This window comes from Lepisosteus oculatus, chromosome 5 (genome assembly GCF_040954835.1).
Source record: "Lepisosteus oculatus isolate fLepOcu1 chromosome 5, fLepOcu1.hap2, whole genome shotgun sequence".
NCBI classification, from domain to species: Eukaryota; Metazoa; Chordata; class Actinopteri; order Semionotiformes; family Lepisosteidae; genus Lepisosteus; species Lepisosteus oculatus.
This window is the reverse complement of record NC_090700.1, coordinates 14,721,957-14,741,623: the sequence shown is the minus strand read 5'-3', so window position 1 is coordinate 14,741,623 and position 19,667 is coordinate 14,721,957. Positions and strand designations below refer to the sequence as shown.

The 19,667-nt window shown below is 39.5% G+C and overlaps 2 protein-coding genes across 11 annotated transcripts in view; one reads left to right on the top strand and one right to left on the bottom strand.

Annotated features, from left to right (window-relative positions):
* The first annotated feature begins 177 nt into the window (after positions 1 to 177).
* Positions 178 to 1,901, top strand: zar1l (zygote arrest 1-like). Its single transcript, XM_006628166.3, has 4 exons — positions 178 to 844; positions 918 to 1,010; positions 1,088 to 1,162; positions 1,615 to 1,901. Exons 1-4 carry the CDS (start codon positions 200 to 202, stop codon positions 1,756 to 1,758), a joined length of 957 nt encoding a protein of 318 aa, XP_006628229.1. The 5' UTR covers positions 178 to 199; the 3' UTR covers positions 1,759 to 1,901.
* Positions 1,902 to 2,982: 1,081 nt separating this feature from the next.
* Positions 2,983 to 19,667, bottom strand: part of fryb (furry homolog b (Drosophila)) — a 115,186-nt gene continuing 98,501 nt past the window's right edge. For 7 of the 10 annotated variants that reach the window (XM_069190145.1, XM_015341861.2, XM_069190141.1 and 4 more), the window contains exons 50-62: positions 19,579 to 19,653; positions 18,497 to 18,667; positions 15,934 to 16,134; positions 14,944 to 15,087; positions 13,802 to 13,968; positions 12,475 to 12,679; positions 11,802 to 11,951; positions 11,308 to 11,406; positions 10,448 to 10,531; positions 8,145 to 8,162; positions 7,281 to 7,391; positions 5,382 to 5,584; positions 2,983 to 4,396 (exon numbers count right to left, since the gene is read on the bottom strand). In XM_069190145.1, coding sequence (XP_069046246.1) covers positions 4,138 to 4,396; positions 5,382 to 5,584; positions 7,281 to 7,391; positions 8,145 to 8,162; positions 10,448 to 10,531; positions 11,308 to 11,406; positions 11,802 to 11,951; positions 12,475 to 12,679; positions 13,802 to 13,968; positions 14,944 to 15,087; positions 15,934 to 16,134; positions 18,497 to 18,667; positions 19,579 to 19,653 — 1,887 coding nt within the window. In that variant the 3' untranslated portion in view covers positions 2,983 to 4,137. Of the gene's footprint in view, positions 4,397 to 5,381; positions 5,585 to 7,280; positions 7,392 to 8,144; positions 8,163 to 10,447; positions 10,532 to 11,307; positions 11,407 to 11,801; positions 11,952 to 12,474; positions 12,680 to 13,801; positions 13,969 to 14,289; positions 15,088 to 15,933; positions 16,135 to 18,496; positions 18,668 to 19,578; positions 19,654 to 19,667 lie in introns of those variants that run through there. The other 3 variants (XM_069190142.1, XM_015341869.2, XR_011189629.1) reach the window with 2 other exon arrangements.

Genomic DNA, 19,667 nt, shown 5'->3' with positions numbered 1-19,667 from the left:
CAACTAATAATAAGAGTATGTTCATTTCATTTTCTATTTCCGTTGACCAATCCACACTCTACATCTAGCTAACACGTCACGCAATTATATTGTGATTTAGTAACTAATGTGATTACCTCAATTAGCACGTCACAAATCACAAATGCTCATCGAACGCCTTATTTAAACCGGCTGGCGAATCACTCTGTATCTGAGTGCGATGGAAGGGTTCCTACTGCCGCCATATAACTATAATGTTTATCCAGGATATGGCCCGTATACCCACTACAACCAGAAACCAAAGCACCAGAACTGGAATAAAAAGGGCGAAACCTACATCGCCCCCGAAGCTGTGGATTATCTGGATATTTGCAAAAGAGCTCAACTGAAAGCAATCCTCTCTCAGGTAAACCCGAACCTCACGCCTCGGCTGAGGAAAGCCAATACAAAGGAGATCGGGGTCCAAGTTAACCCTAAGGTAGATGCTATTGTGCAGTGCTCTCTCGGACCCAAGACGCTCTTCTACCGCCAGAGAAAATGGGTTCCCCCGAGGAGCCCAGCTATGAGCCCTTCGCTAATGAAAAGCAAATTCATGCCCAGCACTCCTGTGAACAACGTCCGTTTTTCACGACCTATTGCGATCTACTCGCCGGTGTTTGACAGGAGGTTCTTTACTCTGGCTGATAAAGAAAACAAGGAAAACGACTTCTCTTCGGATTCGGATGCCGACGAGCGAGACGAAGGCGCAAAGACTCTCCCACCGACCAAGGAGGGTGGACATGAATTTCAGCCGAAGCACGATGAGGGGCAGCAGGTCGATAAAGTGTACAGTACCTCCCAAGAGCAAAGGAAATTCAGATTCCAGGTGAGCTGCCCCGCCCCCTTCTCGGTTTTGGTGGTTTTTGTTTTCAGAGAAATTAACCGGCTTCTGCTTGTAGTTTCTGGAACAGAAGTATGGGTTCTTCCACTGCAGCCAGTGTAATATCCGATGGGAAAGCGCTTATGTGTGGTGCATCTCAGGAACCAATAAGGTAAATTGGCGTGCGGTAATGTCGCTAGCCCAGTCCTAGTTAATTTGCGTTAATGGTACTAACGATCTCTACAACAGGTGTACTTCAAGCAACTGTGCCGCAAGTGTCAGAAGGGCTATAATCCCTACAAAGTGGAATCTATCCTTTGCCAGGTACGCTGTCTGTAGCCATCAATCGGTTTATCAAATGCACAACGGTTCAGCATGCAGCAGTAGTTGCCGGGAATGGCCTTTCTACGAGCTCACCGGGGGTTAAATTGTTCCATATGGCGCAGACCGGGAAGGCTGCTGTCCTGCGAGCTCCCATTCGTCCTTCTCTTTGTTCTTGTTTTTTTTTTCATACTGCTAATCCATTCTACTAAACCTTCCACTGCGTGACTTGTTTCAGCTCCATCTGTGGCAGTAAAGAGTCCAACTACTGGATTCATGTCTAGTGTAGATTAGAGTATATTTAGCTGCCCCTGTCTTACAGCAGTGCTTGAAGATCTTTTACTAAGCCTGAGGCTGCTATGTGCTTCTATGAACCTGGATGGTACCTTGTAGCTTCTGTAAATGGGACAAGTGTATAATGATGGCTACTGCTTCAACTTGATGTCCTCCTGCAGACCTGCTCCAAGAATCGCTGCTCTTGTGTGCTGAAGAAGAGGCACATTGACATCAAGAGGCCTCACCGCCAGGATCTGTGTGGCCGTTGCAAGGGAAAGAGGCTGTCCTGCGACACCACTTACAGCTTCAAGTACATTGTCTAAGACCTACCAACCCACTTGTACACGGGCACTTTCCAGACTGGCTTTTTATAACCTGATTGTTGGCTATGCTGAGATTGATTCTATTTTTGTATCTTTAAATGCAGAGTGTAAATAAAATGTGCAATAAACTACAGCAAACTTAAGCTTCTTTATATGAGGCCTGGGGGGGGGGAATCTTATCTACTGTGGGGATGTGAAATTTCCAGTTAAGCCATGTGGAGACCAATTTAGCAATTTTAGATGCCTCTTTCATTTTAAGTGATATTACAGTAGTACTTAAACATTTTATTCTTTGGACAGCTCTTATACAGGTGCTTAAGATCCGAATCGAAAGGAGGCTATGAGACTGACTTTTCCTGTTTTTCCATGTCCCATCTAGTTTGGATACTGAAGGACTGGGTTGCCCATAACACTTGCTTCTTGTACTCGGTGGCTTTTGTTCCAAAACCTTTTAATTTGTAGAAACGGTTAGCTGTAACTCAAAATATTAAGAGCTGGTGTTAAGCTTGTGGCTTTGGTGAAGGCTTCCAACCTTTTGCCCTGGAGAGACCTACTAAAGCAGGTTTTGAGTAGTCCCAAACTTCTAAGAAATTGAAACCAGTTTAGTGTAATTTAAGATCATTCAGCACCAGTAGCCGAGCAGCCTTTCAGTTGTTGAGTAGAGTTCTTAGGCTTGGAGTGTCTCGTGTAATTCATCAATTAATGTTCCCAGGTTCTAGAAAAACTTTTTTTGTGATCTACACATGGGGGCTCTCCAGGCCATGCGGTCACTATTGAATGGAGCAAATTGGTAATCTTTAAATGAGGATATTCTTTGTCTTAACCTACAAGAGTTATTTGTGAACAACCAACATTCATGTTACTGAGGTAGCATGGAAGCCAGCCCTTCTGCCTCAAACCTCTTGAGACTGTGGCACCCCCTTCTTGGTGGAGTTTGCATGCTGTTAAGCCTGTAGCCCCTTCATGTCCATCATGCTTCTGGGATAGGAATTGGGTGGGCTAGGACCAGGAATAAGTGGCTTTCTGAGGGAAGGTGGAGGGCTTTTACTGCAAGGGTTTTCTAAAGCTAAAGCACGTGCTTTTCTTTTGTTTTAAAAGAAGCTATTAGAACAGTAGATCTGTTGCTTTTTCGCTTCCAAATACAGGTCTGATTTTAGTGTTTTTTTCCAAGTAAATATGACCCTTGAGGTTGGAAAATGAGTTGAACATTTAAACATTCAAAACTTATTTGTGATCTTTTTACTTTGTTACATAAGTGTACAGAACAACCCAAATTACTTCACAAAAGCTGTAAAAGTATTTACAAGGTGAAAAACATACATAAATACTCTTCCTAATGGAAGCTTTTTTTAATGTGCAACATTTCTTTACATGCACACATTTCTGTATTTTTACTGCACAAATTAAAAAATAAAATCTTACCAGCTTGAGCAAAGCTCCTTTTGTACTATATACAGATGCATCTTTCCGTTAAAATGAGAATTTCTGAATAACTTTCATAAATATTCAAATACAATTCGTAATACATAAAGTATGCATGCTTGGCAGTTTAAGTAGACTGGACATGAACAATTGTTTTCATTCTAGAAATCTACTTTTAAGTTAAATGCATTTTGCTTTTTAGTAATGCAAATGAAAACCTAGGAGCAACTGACTACACAGTAGAAAGCAAACAACACCTGTATAAAATATGAGGATCAGTCTTTTAAGTGATGAAAGACTAACAGAATAGTATGCACATGTAGAACAGTAGCTCTCCACTATTGATTTGTTTTGGAGTAGTTCATGTATTTTGATGCATTACAGTGTTCACTAATTGCGAGTCTGGTTAACAGTTCGTTCCACACACACACACAGTCTCTCAGGATTAACCAAGCAGTGAAAAAATATTTCGTGTCATTCTGTCTGTTAATACAGTTCTTCAGTTTCAAGTAGCCAAAAGCATTAGAATTCCAAAACACATTCTTTCAATTGTATAGTAAAAGTCTTTCACTTGAGAGAAGCATTGCACATTTTCCCCAGACAAATAAAATAGTAAATATCTGCAGAAGAATAAGTTAATAGAACTTTGGTATATCCTTGTTAGGTGCGGAAGTCATTCATCTCAGTAACAAGTGGTAGCCTCCGCTCTGTGACGCAATAAATAACATTAGTGCAATAAAAGCCAAGTTTAGGTTGTGAAGGGTTTCACACTGCTTTTGCTCACACAGTATTGCTGCACATCCGACGACTTTGCATTAGAAAATCCGAAATCAGCGGTGATCAGACTCTGGACAGCTTGTCCGATTTTTTCCAGAAGCGAAGAGACTTTACGGGGCATCTCTCCACAGCAGCAGCAATTCCAGGTGGGAACGAAAGCTGGGCACTCCACTCCTCCTGTCAGAGACTCGTGCCGGACACGTTGCAGTCTGGGAGGAAGGTTGTGATGACTTTGTAGCCCTGAGCCCTGCGGATCATGTCCCGAATCTCTCCATTCAGCTCCATCAGCCTCATGCAGATCTCAGACAGGTCCTGTTTGGAGCCCACTAGTGCAAACGTGCCTGTCTGTCCCAGGGTTTGGTGTCTGAAGTAAATATTCAGTAGTGTCTGGACCTCGTCTTCTGTGGTGCTTCCAAAGATGTCATTGGGCCACACACTCCTGCCATTAAAAAGGAACAAACATGGAGTCAGAGTATGCTAAATCCCGTGGGTACAGATACCACGAATTTCGATGTGATAATCTGCTAATGCCATTCCACACTTTTCTGACAGAAGTCTAAATTTTGAGAGGAGTGTTAAAAAAGGATTCCCGATAAAATGAAAGTTGAATATTCCTACTTCCATGAACACAAGTTATGTTGGCTTTTGGATTAATGGGTTAAACTGAATTTAATTCCAGTTCAGACAATTGTAATTTCGACATCTGGATTAACAAGTCTGAATAACAGAGACATAAAATCTCATTGGATTGTATTCTCAGGGAGAGAGCACTCCTAGTTCAGATGTGATATAACAACCTTGTATCTTGGAAAAGGACAAACATTTTATTTTCACCTTGCAGCACTGAGGATATACTCTTTTTATTTGTAATTTTTGCTGTGTTCTTTGAGGCTTTCCAAATGAATTATTACTTTAAGATTTTTGGCAGCAGCATACAAAGGGCATGGGCTCTCTTTGTTGTGCCAAAGGTCCAGAACCCTTCTTTTAATTTAACCAAATGAGTTGAATCGATATTCCTACAAGTTGTTCTTTTTTTACCTTTTTTTGAAAGTGGGTGAAAATGCCTTTCTGATTAAGGCTATTTTAAATTATGTACTTTGAGTGATATTGAAAAGTTGTGAATTCCCAGAAGCCTTCGATTTATTAGGGCTATCATGAAAAAACACACTCAGACTTTTTGCTGTTAAGGTTCCAGCAGTACAGAACATTTGTGGTCAGGTAAATGTTGAGACTGCTTTTGTAACATAAAGGTTCAACCAATGTAGTTAAAGTAACTTACTGTATATGACCGTTAGATCATATACAGATGACAGAGCTTTGTTTGTCAAATGGACACTGTGTGCCTGCAAGCACACGTGAAGCTGTCTCTGTGTCTTAATGAAATGAGAATGAAAGCGTGTCTGTCTAAGTAAAGAAGCTCTCACCGACACTCCCTGATGTAGCGGATGGCTGTGGTGAACTCGTTATTCTTCAGGCACTCCAACACAGCCTGGACAGCGGTCTCGGAGGAGCTGAATGTAGGCTGGGTGCGAGGGCTCTCCTGGGCCGCCAGGTCACTGGCCATAGAGACAGCCGCGGACCTCAGACTGCTCTTCAGGTCACTCAGCTCTTTGGACATGTTTAACAGCTGGTGTCGACACAGAGAGCAGGGACACAGGTTAGTAAATCACTATACAAGCAACATTTGAAGTGCAAAACTTTTTTCCTGGAAGCATGACTGCCCTTTGGCGACATCTTGTCACTTCTTTACTCTGACGGAAAAAGCATAGTATTTTAATTAGGGGACCCTGGATATACTGTACCTTTCCCAACACTTTCTCAACATTGCACTGTGACAGAAATGTCCACCACCTGTGTGGGTATTCTCTGAGAGCTCGAGTATGATCCCACAGTCCAAAGACATGCTGACTCTGCTAAGTGTTGTCTCTAAATTCTCCCCCATACATATGGCCTACAATGGACTGGCGTTTCATCCAGGGTTCATCCTACCTTGTCTGCATCGCCTAGTAAGTTAGAAACCATAACCAGGTCATGGACTAAGCAGTTGCCATAAATTGAAGGAACTGAAAATGCTATTCATGTAGTATGGTTTAGAATTACACCATAATTATAACGTCTATTGTAGGTCAAGCACACCTAATCAATTCATATACTAAACAATTTACAAGTGTCTGGAAGAGTACTGTGGAAGGATAAGTAAGCAGTCAGTTTCTCTGAGCACTGTACCTTTTACCACCCTGGATGTTTTCCCCTGTTCAGCACAGCTCAGAGGATCTAAAAGTGTGCTTTAATTTATCTTACTAGGAAATAATGGTTGCTTTTGATTTTAAATAATGAAATGTATGTCAGAAAAAAACAAGTACTTTCGTTTGGTTCAATGCCTACAGTTTGTCAATGTGAAAAACAGTATGCCAAGCTCAACTCCACCTTCAAAATGTATTTTTCTATGCAGTAACCAGCAAAAGAAATAAGCCTTCATTTTTGGTGAGCGCATTTTTGTTCTTAAGGTTTAAAGCCTCACAGCAGAGTTCATATGCCTAATTCTAATGTAGTATATGAACTAACTGATAAGATCATTTTATTGTTTGAAACAAAATAAAAATCGAATGGTAGAGTTCATCCTGTCAGAGTAGCTGACAGTTCATTCTGGATGGGATGGCAGTCTACTGAGTGACTGAGGAAGGACCCCCCACAATGCTGGTCTCCACTCATACAGCGTGGGTGTATTCAAGCAACAGGAGTAAAGTACCTCACTCAATATACAACAGGAGTGTCTGCAGCAGGGACTTGAACCCACAACCTACTTGTTACCCACTATGCTGAAAATTTAATGAAACAGAAAAAAATAAAGACAAAAGCAAAAAATTGCTTATAGACCCAACTGGCCACATACTGTAGGATATCAAGACAATTTTGGAAAGACTTATAAAGAGAGTATTCAGTTGTTCTCTCAATCTAAATCATTCATGCTCCTATATCAGGAAGCAACTTACTCCTGACAAAGGTCACTGTGAAAAGTAAATAATTGTGTTTAGAATTGAAAATCTCTGTATACCTGAGGTACGTGTAAAAAAAAGAAAAAATTCTCAACAGAACTCTTTGAATATCACTATTTATTAAATCCTTAAAGCATGAACTTTTGGGGAAAAAAGTATTCAGGACTTTAAACCAATTCAACCCCCCCCGTAACTTTCAATGAAAAATAATGAACGGGGTGTTTCATGCAGAATACTGCGCCTTGTTCTGGCTGAGCCGTAGTAATGATTTCTTTGTTCACCCAGTGAGCAAGTATGTGAGGAAGGAGAATAATGAAGTCAGCCTACCTCTGGTACAGAGCTTATGGCGTGGACCTGTCCAATGAGTTTACAGTAGGATTGAAAAAGCAGCAGCAGCTGAAAGTGGAGTTTGTATAACCGCTGACACAGCTCCAGTTGCTGGTTGGACAACAAATAAAAAGGCCTTTCTTACAAACAGGAATTAAACATAGAAGTACAGTTAATACTCCAAACATTTATTTCTATGAACAATAAAAACGAATGTTTCTATTATATTTTTAGGTATAACTTCTACACACAACAATGTTTGGTGCATGACAGATATACTTTTTATCCTCTTTGAGGCAGATTAAATGCTTTTAAATCCCTTTCTCAGAGAAGCACGCTACCGATATTAATATGCTAAATGAAGTACAGGCAGTTAAATATCTCTGAGTGTTTTTTTCACTATGCTTGATTTAAAATAAGAAAAGTATAAAAAAATATGCCCTATAATAGATTCATTTTATTTATTTTAGGAAAATAAAGCTATTGACATGTCAGATTCAAATTTGAACCACATTTGAAATGAAGGCATTAGAAAAAGTGCAAGACATTTGAAAAACATTTGTCCCGGTGTGTTTCTGTAAATGTGCTGTTTTATACAAAAAAGCAAACTGTCGGACCTTGAACTCAAGGTTTTGAACATACTACTTGAATTCTCCCTTCAGAACTAGAGAAGTCAGGAACTTCTTGGAAGCCAGAATTTTTGTGACACCATTTTTATTTGAGGAGCAATAACTCAAACAGCACAAGAAGGTTTTTTAAAAGAAAACGTAGCAGGACGTCAATAATCGTCTGAAAAGGCAATCTTTTCTTTATCCCACCAAAAAAGATTGCCTGGAAAGATTGAAAAACTGTTCTTGAACTTACTGCCAGAGATTCCATTTGCTACACAGCAAGCATGTGATAGGATACAAAAAGGTGAGAGGAAGAAAATATAGAAAATCAATGAAGAGCATGCACAGTTTAGCACAATCCCATTCAGATGACAACAGTATTAGCAGTAATCATAATGTTTTGATTTCATAGAACATGCAAGGAAAGAGAAGCTGTTGGTGTAAACAGAGCTTTCCAAACAGCTACATCAAAACAGTCACAGAGGGAGCATTGCCCTCACGGTTGTCTTTCTCAAGCAAAGCAGGAAAGCAGTCGTGCCTTTTATATGAACAGGTACTCTGCTGGGAAAACCTAGTTCAGATTATTTCTACTAACCCGATGGGGAAAATCAGGTTTTAAATCTCACAGATTTCTTCTAAATGTTTAGAAGGAGGACTGATTATTTGTGCGTGTCCTCTCTTGGCCACCTTAATTCAAACTTAAAATGATACACTGTGGATTTCTTACAAGAATTGAAGTGGAGGGATTTTACTGCACCTGCCTGGGAGGTGCATTTGCTTGAAAATCCATTTTCTGCCCAGCAGAGTTCAGATGTCACACTGTCAAACTGATCAGAGCAGAATGAAGGAATCAATGTAATGCTTGGCAGCTAGGGTTATCCAGACAAGCTCATAGCCAAGTAGACAGATACAAGGAAAAATGAAAGTATTTCACTCACAGAACTACTCAAGAGTTATTGTAATCATCATAGAAAAAAGTAGGGGAAACGTAGAAGATCAATTTAGATAGCAATACAGTCTTTAATGAACCAAATTACATTGTTATTTTTTTATATAGGAACATGGAGAGTTTGCCATTTAATGAAATTATACATTAGACATCAGGAAGGCTTTCTGTCATTTTTTTGTTAGTCAAATTATATGGAATTTTAGCTGCTCCTTCTTGCATTTATCCTTGTTAATTTACACATGATATCAACTTAGCTCAAAAAGTTAAATAATGTTCAAGGAAAGTAAAAGTATCAGTACGTTAGCTGCACAAATGGGTAAAAATATACTGGAAGTCATTTTGGATTAGTAATAACAGAATTGAACCCAGAACCCTTTGGACAGGACACAAAAACTCTAATACTCCGCACTGTGGCATGAGTGATAGAAAATACAGATCATGTTTCATTAGCAGCATTTTCTTAATCAATACTAAAACACAAACTACTAGTTCTCAAGTTGTTGCACCATTTATCAAACTAGGATGAAAGCAGATTAGCGTTAGGGGAAACAAGTTTCTTTTAGCTTGTTTTGCTGTTTTTAGTAACATTTAATAAGATTACCAACCCCACGTGCTTATCTGTAGTACTCTTCATATTGATATATTGTAAATCATCCTCCTTGCTAAGCATGTGTTGTAATTACCTCATCATCAGACACCTGCATTCATCTTTTTCTGATTGTTATGATATGTGTTTATAAATCGTAAGCTTGTGTTTTATTATCATTTTCTGTGCTTTACTTTGAGGCAATATACAATTATAATTCACTGTGAATAAGAGTATATCCAAAGCAAATAAACAATGAAAACTACAATTTTCTTCAACCATCTCCGACAGAAAGTAGCTGTTTTTCCATTTATCCCTTTTCCTCATCTCACAATTCACTTTTATTTGACATTGGAACTACAAAGTAATGAAATTGGGCTTTGTTTTAAAATAAATGGAAATCTGTTAGGTTCCAGGTACACAATGTGTAAACTCAGTATGAGAAATAATTAAATGAATTGGTGCATATTTCAGACAATCATTCCAAATTACCACAGGAATACGTTAGTATTACATTTTCCTATCACCTGAAATATGTAATCTGTAAGCATTATTCCACCATAAAAACAATAAAAATAAGCTTGGGCAGAAGGACAGAGTGCCAGATTTCCTAGGAATTGTGTCAACAGTAGTTAGTTCTTTCTAAAAATAATTCAAGCTTAATAATGCTTTGATGACTGACACAATGTGCAGTATTTAAAATGGGGATGGTTTCTTCCCAATATATTTTGAATTGGTTGAATTCAGAAGCAAGTTGAGTGAATCGTTATTCTGCTAAAATACTCTGTACACAACATTTACTGTTTCCAGGCTTCAGGTATAGTCAATACCATGCTCTAAAAACTGCACAATAACCATCAAACTAAGCTCCAGTTACCTGAATTCTTCAATGTCAATGTCAAATGTTATCAATGTTAACATTTACTCAGCTAGTGTCATCATAAATTGTGCAGTGATTTTAAAATTTGCAGAGTGCTTCAGGTACACATCACTATTTTTATAACAAGATCACATTTCCTACCTTTTCCTCTGAGTCTCCTGGCTGATAAGTAATAACTCCATCCCCCGAGCCCTTGGGAAAGCTTGCCTTGCAATTTCTCAACCACTGTGAAAACAAGGAAGCTGCAAATCAGTACATTTCTAGAGAAACCTATGGGTCATCTAAAGGTTATTTTTATCAGGGTGTTTAATCAAAAGAGATGAACAGACTGATTTCCATGACCTTTTTTTAATAATTAAAATGCCTTTTTCTTTATCAATAAATGTCTTATTTCATAATCGATAAATGTCTTTTGACATCCTGGCCGCAATTATTAGATGTATTTTGATTTGCCAATAAAGCAAGGATCAGTAGCTCTTCCTTCATAATCATGAGGTGATTGACATGAGTTGTTATGGGAGATAATCTGTTCCTTACTGGGAATGGAAAACAGTTGTGTGTTACATCTTTAATAGCGAAGAATCTTTAGCACGCCCTTTTCCAAACATATTTTGACAGAATGCCATAGACACCAAGATAGTAGTGTTTTTCTGCTGCAGCCATGATCTGCTAGGAAAGCAATTACAGGTGGTATATCTTGTTCTGCTTGTACTGGCATTGAAGACTTGGTTGCCAGAGCATTGTTTGCTCAGTATGTAGGAATCCCAACAGGCTTTCATGGTAACTGAAGTGGCTTCAGGACTGAAGGAGTCCTTCGGAATGTCACCACATCAATGCCAACTCTAAATTTCTCATTGCTCAGTAAGGTTTCAATAGAGGAAGTTTGTCCTTGGACCAGTAAAATAGCAAAGCAAAGTGCTGACAGCTATAGTCAGTCAGTCTGAAAGGCTCCTTTTCTGCAAAACCTTGAGAAATCACTGTGGTAAATGAGCAGGCCTTACTGAAATGGCTGCTTCTTTCCTGTTGTTGTAGGTGTCCAAATATTCTTGGAGCTCAAGTACGCTAAACTTCATCTTCTCTAATAACCCGTAAGAGATGATCTGGAAGAAAAATATAGCAAAAAAAGAAAACAACAAAAATAAATCCTCAAATCTTTACAATGAGAGAGAAGACGGTCCCATTAATGTCAAAATATGTTTTATAATGAGCAACCTTCTAAATGATTCCTTCATTACTACATTTTAATTTACAACATTTTAAAGTTTTAGCATTGTCCCTTAAAAATAATACAGATCAAAAGACAGAGGGCATTATTTTTCATTCAGGAATAGCTATACTACAGTAGTTATCTGATAAGAGCCAACAATGCCAGACCTGGTGAATGAGTGAACTTTTTCAATGTTTTCAGATAGCAATGAAGATTTACAATGAAGGGCAGACAATTAAAAAAGACCCTGACTGAGGTATTTCTTTAATTGGCATACACAATACTCACAGTATCTGCATCTACAAAGAGTGTGGGGCACTCTGAGCATGATGTCAGCATTTGGGAAGACCTCACGAACTTTGACCCTATCCCACGAAGGCCATCTCCAAGGTAACCAGCAGCATCACAGGTTAAGGAGCAGAACTTGTTTTGTATATTCTGGGAAGCACAATATTTTTTACACGTTTACATTTCAAGACCAGCTGGGGCAAGTGTTATCATTCATCATATCACAGGCCAACTCGGGCTACACAGAAGGTTTTCTAAACTATTGTCTGTCAATAAACACTAATTTGTACATAGAAAAGCCTTGATATTCTTTTCAGTCTTGCTAAAATAACTGAAAACAAACTGTTGAATAAAGAAGATGAAAGAAATCGAAATACCATTATTTCACTGGAGTAACATAAGTGCTCACTAAAATTTTCAAATACTTCTAAATATTTATTTTTTAAATTAAAATTGACAATGGAAAAGTAGCTTCTAGCCTTCTGGTCTAAATTTAAACTAAAACCTTGGGCCCAGTACTGAAGTAGTTCTTAAGTACCAGACACTATTGCTCTTCTACAGATTTTAGGATAAGGTGTCTGGAGTTCGCCTGAAGAATAAGTTTCCACAGTTGCCTAAAAACAGGATTGAACTACACCACTCCATGAAGTGGGGATGCCGTCTTATTCCTCACCTGGAACAAGGAGGAAAAGACGTGAAATGTGTAGACGGCACAGGAGCCGTCGGAATCGGACACCAGCTGGTTGATGTGGTTGCGCCAGGCCTCCTCGGCGTCGTCACAGACTGCGGGCTGGAAGGCAGCCAGGATGGCAGAGAAGAAGGGGGAGGGCAGTGGAGAGGCCCGGGCTTCTTGTGTGTCCTCCCTCTCCTCTCTGAAACTGACCATACAAATCGCTGCTCGCTTAGCAGGGGACTTACAGTACCATGCTGCATAACCTACTTTAAACCTACTATCTCTGCGGTCAGTTGGTTCTTGTATTTGACAATACATAACGCCAATACAGGAATTCCAGGTGTCTCTGCTATAATGCGATAGATGCGTTCCTGTAAAACCTCGCTTTTTGCAACATCGCGCAATGGAAATAACAGGGCTTATGGGAAAAATAGGGTTAGGGGCAGACCACTCAAAACCTAACCAAAGCTTTACCACATGTAATAATTATCCTAATAAAAATGTTAACGCAGTTTAAATACATGTTAAATTCATAATAAAGAAAGAAATACTACAGTAAATTTAGGACTTCATCTTGAAAAAAAGTGATGTTCACCACCTGAAATTTTATCACCAGCACGCTTCTTAGAAACATTCTTGTCACCTTATCCACTCATATTTACAGCAATGCAGAAGATTTAGTGAAAATAGCACAACAACTGATGAGCATCTCCCAATTAGCACTTCCAAAACAAAGCACATGAGGGAACTGAGCATCATTCCTCCACGGACCACCTCGTTCGGTTGTGTAACTCCACGACGCAAAACGTAAACATCGGGGATGAAATCGTGTAGAACCCAACGTGAGTTTCGTGTAATACAGACATCTTTCCCCTATTTATCAATCGCGTATGAGGCAATTCGCGGTTTGGCAACTCGCATAATAGCAGAGATCACTGCACTGAGTTAGAACTGAGAACATGGTGACAAAGCCATCATGTCAGCCTCTTCAAAACAGGATGTTTTAGTCTGTGAAGGCAGTCTGTAGCTCCACTACAAAACGAGCCCGTTTCAGAACTGAAAGTAAGTAGAAACTGCTATGAAAATACACTAAATAAAAAGGTTTTAATTTATTCTTACCTGTCTGCTCTTTATCAATATATTAATAAATTGTATAGGTTATCAAATTGTCCTAGTTTCCAGATGATTTTGTGGCAAAGCAAATGCTTTGTGAATCACTCTAATGCTCATGTCTGAATCATTTCTGGCAATGTCAAAAACGCATTGAGATGTAGTGCAGTTTACAGACGAAACACGCTCAAGTGCAAGTAGCTATGAAGCTGTGTACCTTGGGAGGCCTGTGTGCTCAAGATCCACATCCCCTTTGTCTTCTCCCTGAGCCATTTCTAATGGGAAACTGTCGCTGCCTTCAAAGCCAGGTGGCACTTCGCTGACGGACAGAGAGAGGTCATCCTCGTGGACATTGGTATCTTCGTCCTCGGCTGAGACTTCAACCTGATGGTGAGGGATGCTGGCTCAGTCTTGGAAGAGGCACTGCTTACAATCCACAGCACTATGGCTTTTTAACTGATCCACTAGCATCTCTAATAACTTAAGGTGGTAGTCACCTCTGCCAGTTACAGTAGGTGTTACAGGAAAGCACTTTACAAAGCAGTAAAGTGGTCTGATGCACTAAAAAACACTAATAAATAAGAGTTATATAATTGAAACAGTGCTTTTTTATACTGCTCATTAAGCATTACAAATAAACATTTACATTGCATTTCTGGCTTAAGGTTTTTAGTACTAATTGAAAGGATTAATGGTTTCACTGACCTTTTCCAAAGGACAGAGTCAATCCATGTGGCTTTTTATGCCCCCAGGAGTGGTGAAATGATACCAATTCAGCAAAGATTCAAGACCAGAACTTCATATTGTGGTACAAAAATGTACGACAAGGCAATGTGTACAACTCCTGTATTTGTTTTCCAAGAAACCAGCAGATTCTTTTCCCTTTCATGCAGCTGCCCACAGAATAGTTGTGCACATTGCCTTATTCAAAGAGTAAGCAAGAATCCCTCCCTGTAGCTACCGTACCCAGACCCCAGTCGGCCCAGAGAATGCAAAGGAAAGCAGCGCTTAGCCTAAAGAAAAGGATTTAGAGAGCAAAGCGTGACGTGCAAATGCTTATTTAAAGTGCTTAAGCTTTTGTTTTACATGCAGATATTACAGACACTTGAAAGGTAAGACCCTATTTGACCTGGCATGTCATTTCTAAGGAGACCGCACAGAAATTTACCCACCTCCACCCCCATCAACCACACAACCCCCCACCAAACCTTCAACTCCCCCTGTGCCAAACCCTGCCCCACACAGACGCCGGCATTACAACATGTCCTGTTCAGCAGCATCAGGAAATATGGCAAAGATGGGAGTGCGACAGAAATTAGCATTCCCCCACAGATCTTTCCCAATCAACCCCTTAGTCACCCGCTGATTAGAGTCTTCAGGGAGAGAGACTTCGAAACTAGGAGTTCTGGTGTTCAGGGAGTGTGGATCAGCAGAGGTGGTGTCAAAGGAGGTGGACAGGGAGTCTGTGTGGTTCGTCTCCTCAGAGGGAGAGAGGTTCATGGTCTGCAATGACACAAATCAAGCAAGCCAAGCCATAGGTCATCATTTGTAGTTCAGTGTGGCAACATTTTAATCCAATGTTTTGCTGATAATTTGATTTTAATCAGACGTTTTAATGATAAAAGCAATATTGTACTTGGACTCTTGAGATTACAGAGCCCTGGCAAAAGAACAACAGTACTGTAACATGATGGAAAAAACACACACACAAAACACCTGCTAAGATGGCAGGAACCTGACCTGAAAATTAAGGTTCTGCCACCCTTTAACCCAGTCAATTCTACTATCCAGCAATTAACCAGAACGCACTGTCAAAACGACTGAGACATTTCTACTCCTAAAACCTAAAGCTTATTATACCATTCAGTATATGCAGAGACAGGGAAAGTGCAAGAGAAGTATTTTCCTTGCCACAATGCATTTTAGACTAATTGCCCACACAGGGAGCTCATACTAGGCACACTGCAGTATTTAAATCAGTTGGAGAATGGCACTGTTAGCACAATGAAAGCAAACAGCCAGCTTCTGGAATCAGCCAGTGAGTAATGGAGGAAGGGACTAAGTGTGTGCTGATTGGACATCAAGGAACAGGTGGGGCCACAGGAATGTGTGGTCTTTATTTTTAACTTTGGGTGTCAAGACAGACACATTAATGCAAACATGTTTCACCACAACACACCAAAGATTATGACAATCCAGTTAAAAAAAAGAAGCCATACTTATGATATCTCTTCTCCTATGCTTTATAGCATTACGTTCACGAATGCTGTGAGAAACACTACACGTGACTCTCCCCTTTTTTGCAATTTTTCTAAAATACAAGGGTAAAAAAGGAAAACAGCGACTTACCAGCTGCGAACGCGTGAGTATCTGACTGGCGGTGAGGGACTCTTCTTCGGAGGACTCGTCCGAGTCCTCGTGGTTGATCTTGCCCAGGCTGGGCGTACTGCCGGAATACTGGCTCTCCTCCAGGAGCTGCAGGTCCCCCTTGTCCAGGCTGTCCAACGAGCGGCGCCGCACTCCCCAGTTGAAGTTGTCCACACTCTCGCCCTGCAAAACAGCGCACCTTTCAGCACCGACCCCACGACACGGGTTTCCTGACTTTCCGCAGTCTGCATGAAAAAAGGCGCTCGGGCACACAGTCTACCAAGAATGTTTCAAGGTAAGCCGATCAAGCAGCATAACAAAAAATGGCAGTAGGTCCATTAAGCCTTTGCCATTCTGATTAAATATTTGCATTTTTTCTAACCCCAGTAGTCTATCTGCAGTACTCCCTGATTCGATTCGGTCCCATGTCACTTTTGGTAAGGACATAAACCGTGGCTGTCAGTAGCTGTCCAAATTCAGCAAAGTTCCAGCTCAAGCTGCAAGGCGCATCTTCCTTTTGATAGTTATTTTAAGAGAAAAACTTCTTTTTTGAAGAAAAACGCAGGTGCTGTACATTAACTGGATTTAATACCTGATAATTACGAAAGTCCAGACTTTTGTCAAGAAATTCAAGCACACTGTTAAATTTATTCAAGCAGCATGAAGTAGGAGCTTTAGTAAACTTTAAAAAGCTCAGATTCAATAAAAAAGAATGTTCTGCTGGTTAATACAGAACTTTGTACTGGAAATGCATGCTGACTTGATTTTGGATTAGCAATTTATTTTTTAAGTGTGTCATTAAAATAGCATAAAAAAATGAATGCAGCACAATTTAGGTTTCAGTGGTTCGGTACATGTTGGCTATAGGTAATTGATGCCAAACCTGAAATCTGAGTGAAAATGTATGTTTATGCTGCTTTGTCGTGATTTCACTAGATGACTGATTCAATCAGCTTAGCCTACAACGCATCTAAATGACAAAGAACATTTCTACTGCTCAGACTGGGATTACTCGACCATATGGTTATTGCAGCCTGTGCATGTTTGATTTTAAGTGCATTAAGTCACTACAACCAGATTTGTTAAACTAACTGCATGATGTTAGCAAAAGCATTCATTGAGATAGCTCTATTATTGCATATTATTATGTCATGTTAAAAGTCTCCACAAGTAAATTGTTTTTTACTTCAAAGATTTTGTATAAATGTTTCCATCAAGCTGTTAACAATACTTTTTTGTATTTTCTGAGATGGTACTGTCTATATATTAATGATGACTTATTTGTGTGAGCTATCCTACATCTGATTGAGAAAAAAACTCTGAAAAGTAAAAAGTAAATTCCTTCAGATATTTACCCTTTCGCTATAAATTAAAATAAATGGTTAAATCTGATCCTGCGGTGACCATGTTATATGAAGATCAATATTCAGTATATTTCACTGCAGCCTCAGGATCTCTTCTTGAAATTAAGTTTCATAGGTAAATGACCTTATAGTAAATAAAACAATCCACTAAAAATCACAAACAAGCACACATACACCTGAAATTAAAATATACAAGCTGGAAGGCAGACTGCATAGATGTTAAAAAGGGCCTAGTGCTGGCATGCATTTTTCCTGTGACTATTAGTTCTTAATCATCATTGTAATGCTCAGTCATTATTAAATTATTCTTACTTTTGTTAAGCAAAAAGAAAAACATATTGGCAATGTCCAAAGCAATCATAATCAGACACTGGATGAGCATGCACTGAATGCGAGAGCTGCACTGTCCTATACATATGATGTACATAAACAGAGTAACCTACAAATGTGATACAAGACTACTGTATGTCTGACACACACTCTCCCTGCTCCAGCACACAACTCCAGCACTGCACAATACTCAACTTACCTGAAGCTCCTGGATGGCACAAACAAAAAACAGAAAAAGAAACCACATTACAGAGAATTACAGAATGGCAGTTAGAGCAGAATTTAAAAAAAATCATTAACTCCATTTGCACTGTCAGTTGTAAAGTGAAATATGACAAAAACATAGTGTGCCAACACAAAACATGAACATAAACATAGTCTGCTCTTTCTCCTGTTTTCTAAGGTACGTTCTTGTTGCACTGCATGCTGTTCTTATATTCTTCAAAATCAAAACCACTGACGAAGGCTATTGCATTTAAACTCAATGCAACTTACACTATGTCCTGAAGTGTGCAATAACTGTATCCAAATGTTGTTCCAGAAGTCACCTATTGCACAAGGGCTAAATACTTTCAGTATTTTAAAGATGCTATAGCTCAAAAGCAAAGGAAAATTATATTTTGGAGTCTTGTCAGATTTTCATTTCTAAATAGTTTCTAGTAAAAATATTACTTTAATACAAATGTTCTGTATTAAAAGGTTAGAAATGTTATTGTATCTTCCTCGTTTTGTCAAAATCAAGCTGAATTATTCAGCTCATTCATTCAATAAATTCCAAACAGTCCAAAGTTTTCATGTAGAAAAGCCGGAAGAGAACATCGGTCACAGAGCTCTCAGAACGACGGGCCTACCTCGCCATCCTCGAGCTCCACATCCAGGAAGTCGAAGTCTCTGAAGACCCTGAACTGCTGCTCGCTGGTGGTGTCGTCCATGTTGTCCTGGTCCCGGGTACCGTCCTCAGAGGGCACCAGGCTGGGCTGGTGCTCAATCAGGTCCAGGTCCCCACAGGAAGAAAAAATGACCTGAAACCAAGGAGCTCATTCATTGAAGGTCTGCACGAGAGTCTGCATACTTCACACACAGAAAATAAACCAGCTCTGGAGCTAACAACAACCTTTTGTGTGACTGTTTAGTTGCAAGGACAGAGAAATAGAGTGTGGTAATATGACAACAGCCAGAATCAAATAAGGTGTTCCCTCTTATTAGAATGATAATGTGATAATGTTGCTTTATTAGCCCTATACAATTTCTTGCATTAGGAATTCGTCTTTTCACATACCCCAGCTTGCTATCCATGAGACACAGACAGGGAGACAAGCTTGGGGTCAGAGCACATTATACAGCACCCCTGGAGCAGTTGGGGTTAAGGGCCTTGCTCAGGGGTCCAACAGAGTAGGATTTCCCTGCCGGCTGCGGGATTTGAACCGGCAACCTTCCAGCTCCGCCACCGCTCCGCCAAGTTCTCTAATGTATGGTCACTTCATTCAGTTTATATTCACATGTTAAATGCATTGGGACTTTCACCTTCCAATTGAGTTTGAAATCAATTGAACACATTTTAGAAAAAATATAACCTGTAAAAATACAGATTAGTTTTGGAAATACTGTTAATGGCAAAACTAAGTTAAACTGAAGTGATATATCTCATTACACTATACATGGATTTTTCTGGGAATTAACTGCTTCTTTTTAACATAAGTATATACAGTAACTATTAACTTTTTAACATTAACAGAACTATATTTCAAATGCCGGTAACAGATATTAGCAAATTTTATTTTTATCTGTTGCCCTCGGCCTTTGATGAAAATCATTTTGGCAATTACTGTACAAATTAAAGTTCAGCTAAAAAGAAACAATATATAATAGTTTTAGTAAAATGAGTGCAGTTTTCAAGTTTAAAAAGAAAACCCTCAAGGTATCATGTCCTCACCGAAGGGTTTTTGGTGAGTCCGACTTCCTGTCCGCACAGGGAAAGCACAGTAACAATCTTTTCCCGGGTTCTCTTCTAGAAACCAAAGA